General features: G+C 55.7%; 1 protein-coding gene across 1 annotated transcript in view; it reads right to left on the reverse strand.

The window, feature by feature from the left end:
• The window catches only part of CABLES1 (Cdk5 and Abl enzyme substrate 1), a 76078-nt gene extending 72482 nt beyond the window's left edge, over positions 1-3596 (reverse strand). Inside the window, exon 1 of the mRNA XM_075141989.1 lies at positions 3064-3596. Within this exon, the coding sequence (XP_074998090.1) occupies positions 3064-3596 (533 nt within the window). The remainder of the gene's footprint in view (positions 1-3063) is intronic.
• Between the last annotated feature and the right edge of the window lie 2404 nt (positions 3597-6000).

Genomic DNA, 6000 nt, shown 5'->3' on the forward strand with positions numbered 1-6000 from the left:
TTTCCAGCAGTCTCATGTCCTCAGCCACCCATTCACCACAAAGCTGAAACAAACTCCTTCTGCACTAGACAGGAGCCTTTGGCATCAACAAGCCGACTTCTGAACAAGCGTGTTTTTTTTCCACTTATATATAATTACATACTAGCCTCTGAACACTAGAAGCTCCATGTTCCTTTTTTGTATCGTTTGTTTCTTGGGAATACACATAGAGCACAAACCCAAACCACATTAATGATAACCTTGTTAAATATAAACTAGTACGCAATTATACAAACTGCTAACACAAACAAAAAAGCCAGGAAATTCTGATTATATGTTCACAATGGTTTCTCAAAACTAAATAAAAACAACAACATAAGGCAGTCTGTCCTGCCTGATACTGTAGTAGAAAACGGTTTCACGTTACAACATAACTTATGTGTCTCAGCACAGAGGACTAGTCTGTCAAACGATGCATCAAACTCAATTTCAAGCCCACTGCAAGGAGAGCGGAAGGGTGGGAAGAGAGACAGCAGATGCAGACACGAACTACAAAAAAAATTTCTCTGCTTTTCCGCTCTGCATCCTCTTCAGGCGAGCTAATGCCTGTCTCTGGGCAGCTGCTGTGATTCCCACCCCATCGTGCCGAGAAGGGCAGGCCATGTGCTGGGCATTTGGCTCCTTCCTCTCCATTAAGAGAGCAGCAGAAGGTCTGCTCCGTCCCTGGGCTTGCGCCAGCCCTGTGCATGCCTGCAATTTATCTTCTGTGCAGCTAAGAGCAAACTCAGCAATCAGAGTCCCTACCATGTCTTTCCATTGAGATGATGAGGAGCAAACGCTCAATACAACTTCCATGGTCCGCAGCTGTCCGTTCCTGATGTTTAAAAATACATACCTTTTCCAGAACAGAAACAAATCTATTGAAGGCAGGCCAAAGTCTGCCCCAGGCTGCACATGTGCAGCATCACGGCAGTCAGCAAAGCCAGGGGCATAACCCAGAGCTCTCCTGCACCAGCACCAGCTGTAAGCAAGGGCTACAATAGAGACCCTCACACTTGTTGGTGGAGTTATGAAATCTCCTCCACAGTTAAATCTAGCTCTCAAGAGCTAGCACTGTCCTTACATCTTACATCACAAGAAAATACACAGCACAAAGGAAGCCCATTACAGGACTGGAGGAGCATCCTGACAATCACATTAGGTGATTTCCCTTGCCATGGACTTGGCCTATCTATTCAGCCTGTTTGCATGCTAGCAGCACAGCCAAATTTGCACAATGCTGGATTTCCAGGTTGTAAACAAAAACAGTAATTACCTTTCCCTCTTAGACTCCACACTGTTCTCACGTAACAAAAAAAAAGCATCGGTTGTGGAAGGAAAAATTCAGAGAGTGGCAAACAGGGGCAAGTGAAAACAATGATGGGTGGAGGGAAGAAGTGATACAGGTGAGATCTGAGCATTCTTCCCAGAACTGAGTGCATGATGAAAGCGTGCAAGCAAGGAAAACCAAGGAGGATCACTGGGAATCCAGAAAGATGACATAGGAATCCTGCATGAATAATAAACTCACTAACTGGAAGGCCAAGGAGAATCCAGTCTCTTGAACACTAACTAAGAACACTAACACTAACACCAAGCACATTATCACCAACAAGTAAAAAGTTCAAGAGTAGAAAAGCAATTCCCAAATCATGGCCTGTGGGTCACTCCTAACTCACAAGGCCACGGGCAACAGTGTGCAGGACCATGTCAAGCTAAAATGCACAAGCGCGTGTGTGTCATGTTGCTGTGCTGGTGATCCACACCGCAATTAGAGGGTTATCACTGCAGGAAATGTTTTGAGAGAAACATAACTGGGAGGAGATGGACCCACCAGCAGGCATTTTACTTGGGAAGGCGGTGCTCCCTAGCACAGCACCTGAAAAGGGGCTCAAAAAAGCCACCAATACAATCCACGTGGAAGAAAAAAAAAACAACCAACGGTGGAGCACACAGCTAAGACAACTTTCTCCTGGAATACCTCCAATTTCTCCAAGCTGGTTGGTTCTGAAAGGGATTCTTCTACAGCGATCTATGCTCAATTACCCTTATAAACCCTTGCAATAACATATGACTCAAAGTCTACCTATTTGTCCAAGGGAGAAAGAAGAAGGGAGTGAGGCAAATGGGGAATGCGGGAGTGGCGACTGATGTGGGCTTGGGGAGCGCAGTCATTTCCTCCAGCTTCTTCCCTGGTTCTTCACGCACACCCCCCGCCTTTGATATCTGAGTATGTTGTTGAAGAAGTGAAGGAAGATGATTTTGTACCCGTGGAGCAATTAATCCATATGCATTTGCGCATTTTTACATGATTGCACCTTCTTAGCGAAAAGTCTTAGCTTTTCAAGCAGGTGAGGTTATTCCTGTGGGAATTAAAAGGCAAAAGAGTGCCCAGCGGCAAGGAACAACCCAGAGGAACATGAAGTGCTTGTAGATAAAGAGCTTATTTAGGGAGGTAGTGAGACGCTGCTTACACCGTGCGCGTACACCGTAATCCATGCACATCGATGGAAAGATTTCCTTCCCCTTTGTGGGCTACAAATCTGGCTACAGTGCACTTGGCTCAGGGTTGGTTCCCAGCCTGCTGCCTGCAAGACAGGCGGCACGGCGGGCTGAATCCGCCACCAGCCACAGAAAGGGGTGTCAACTGCTCCGGAGCCGTGCTCGGCTGCAGTAAGGGACGGCGGCTGTGCAGCCCTACGCCTGCATTGCTTAGCAGGAGCGAAACTTTCAGTCACTCGCGCCCAGCCGTGAATAACCCGCTGCCGCCCAGGAGCCTCGGGCACCCTCGCAGACCTGCCCCTGCGCATCTCCGCCGCTGCCGCCGCTCCCCCCGGGCAGCCGGCAGCCGAGCGCCCAGGCGCCCGCCCGGCCCCGCGGAGGGAGGCTCCGCGCCACCGGCGCTCCCACCCCGCGGCTAACGGGCCTCCCCGCGGCTGCCCCCCGCCGCCCGGCTGCCGTGCCCGCCCTTCCCGAGGGGCGAGCCCATCGCCCGCGCATCATCCCCGCAGCCCGCGCATCCATCATCCCCGCGGCGCGGCTTACCGGGACCGCTGCAGCTCGAAGGCGGCGGCGGAGCCGGGCTGCCCCAGCTCTCCGCCGCCGCCGGCGGAGCCCTGGGGGCTGGCACGGCCGAAGGGCGCCGGCAGCACCCCCGCCGTGAAGGAGTTGAGGCGGCCGCGGCTGCCCGCCGCCGCGGCGCCCAGGAAGGCGGCGGCCGGCACCTGCACCGCGGCGAAGGCGTCCTCCTCCTCCTCCTCTTCCTCCTCCTCCTGGGCCCGGTTGGGCTCGGCGGGCGCCGCCGGGGGGCTGCCCAACCGCGGCGGCGGCGGCGGCGGCGGCGGGGCCTGGCGGGGCCTGGCGGCGGGGCCGTCGTTGCCCGGCGGCGGAGGCCGCCCGTCGAGGGAGATGCTGGTGAGGAAGGAGAGCGCGGCCTGCCTGCGGCGGGGGTCGCTGCGCGCCGGCGGCGGCTGCGGCGGCCCCGGCGGCGGCGGCCCCTTCCTGGGGCAGGGCTCCGGCGGCGGCAGGGGCCCGGCGGCGGGACTGCCGGGGCTGGCGGCGGTGGCGGCCGCCGCCATTGTCGGCCGGCTCCCCCTCCCCTGCCCTCCCCGCTGGCCGGGCGCTGCCTCTCGCTGCCTCCCCCTTAGGCGGGCGGGCGGCGGGGCATGGGTGCCGTCGGCCCGCCGGGGTGCATGGGGGTGGCGTGGGGGTGCCTTCCGCCCGGCCGCGCCGCGCCGCGCTGCCCCGGGCCCCCGCCGCCCGCCCGCTCCGTATTTATAGGTGCAGCCGCGCCGCCGAGCGCCCTGTGCAGTACCACGGCAATCACGTGTGGGAAACGGGGAGCTGGAGGAAAACAAAAGCCCGGCCAGCAGCCCGAAGGAGGAGGAGGAGGAGGAGGAGGAGGGAGAAGGGTGGGTCTCGCCGAGCTCCCTCCTTTCAACCTCTCTCTTTTTTTTTTCCCTTTCACCCCCTTCCCTCCTCCTCCTCCTCCTCTTTTTCCCTTCCTGGATGCGTGGGGGCGGGCGGGAGCCGGGGAAGGTGGAGTCTGTGCCCGTAGTACACGGCACATGGCCCTCGGAGCCTGGCACCGGCGGCACCGGACCCGGGGGCTGCCCCTCGACCCGGCCCGCCCGCGGCTGCTGGAGCGGCACCGGGCTGCAGCCGCGCCGAGGCGAGCGGCCCGGGGGCTGCCCCGCTGTTTTTCGCGGGTGGGGGCCAGTGCCCCGGGGCAGGCGCTGGCGCCCCGGCGGGCGGGAGGGGAGAGGCGGGGCGGCGGGAGGTCAGCCCCCGGGGATGCGCTTGGCTGCCGGCGGCGCGTCCCCCGGCGCGTCCCCCGGTGCGGCAAGCCTGGCTTGCCCCTGCTCGCACGGGCGGCCTGCTGCAGTGGAAGGCGTGCGTGTGCGTGTAACATCTCAGGAGTTCCCTAAGCCGTTAAGGCAACCCCTTCCCCAGCCTTTCCCTCAACCCCCTCCCCAACCCTTCCCTCTCCCCTGCAGCAGGGAAAGTGCAGGTATTTAGTTTGCCCTCTCGTATGTAGCCCAAGCCCCAGAATTTGTGTATTCTCTGTCTTTTCCGAAGTGATGGCTGTTGTGCGGCTGACTGCAGGTCTGCATGCTCTCTCCTCCTGCAGCTGTGGCTGGGGAGGGCGAGCGGCCAGTCCCACCTCAGCATAAAGCTCCTTCATTTCTTCATTACTTTGTTTTGATCAACTCAACCGTGCTACAAGTGTTCTTGTCCTGGATTGATAATTTCATCGACAGCTTATGTAAGGGTTGGATAACAGATACATACAAACAGCAGAACATATGGTTGTTGCAAGATAGCAACGTTCGCCTTCTTCATAAAGCATTACAATGACTTGTATTATATTCCAGTTATAGTTGGTGGATGATTTACAGTCATCCCAAACTGTCACAAATACTGCAGTGCCCCCTACGATTTTATCAGAAGTTTGCTGATTTGATAAAGAAACGAGATTGTTTGGTCAGAGAGGGGGACCTAATTCTAATGTTGGAGGAAGCTATAGACCCAGGTTTGTATTCCTCTCAAAACTGACCTTCTGAGCATTCAGTGACTTTAGAATTGAGCTCTGTGACTTGGATTGATCTCTGAAAGTTTGGCCTTTACTGACACTGAGTGCCACAAAACCTGAACTTTTAAGTCCCTGGGGTGGGCTCCTTACACGGTAAGAATGCTGCATCCTGAGCAGGAAGTGCTGAGCAAGGGAAGGGGAAATGATGGAGGATGTCTGGTGTTGGGGCAATGATGCACTTAGCTCCCGTGGAGGAGCTCCGGGCTCCTTTTGAGACAGTACTGCTTTTAAAAGGACTCAGGACTTTTTGGAGGAGGGCTTCTGGGCCACACCAAAGTGTCACAGCTCTGTAGTGTGATGGACAGTGCATTCCCTGGATGCTGACCTCTGGTCCAAGGACTACGACTAGATGGTAGATAGGTCATGAAACTCAGGCCTCCCACATTACAGCCGAGTAAGGTATATACTGGGATTTTTTTTCCTCTTGCATTTCTGAGGGGAAGCAGCCACAGTGTGTATTTTTCTCTGGAGCTCAAAAGCTTGCTATGGCAACTGAGTCCTGGAGCATATTTTCCAAATCCAGCCTCTCACGAGAGATAGGTCTGGGAAAGAGAACCACCACCAAACCCAGCTGGAGTTCCAGAGGTTGGTCTAACTTGGGACAATTTTTATGAGTGCAGAAGTGTGCACGCCTTTCACAAAATTACCCTTGTGATGGGATAAATCACTCTCTGTTATAAGCATTATTTTTAATGGAGCCACGACCTGTGCTCTAGAGCTCCTCTAGAGCTGTCCAGAGGAAAGTGTTACCCCCCGTTGTCCACAGTTGTGTCCAGATGCTTTTTGGCACCTGATTTTTACAATACTGTCTCTGAGATCAGGAATGCTCATGTGAATGGTTGAGCTTATTGAGCCTTCTTGCATCCAAATTAGAGGGGTCGGGGTAAATC

Source organism: Calonectris borealis, chromosome 2, assembly GCF_964195595.1.
Source record: "Calonectris borealis chromosome 2, bCalBor7.hap1.2, whole genome shotgun sequence".
NCBI lineage: Eukaryota > Metazoa > Chordata > Aves > Procellariiformes > Procellariidae > Calonectris > Calonectris borealis.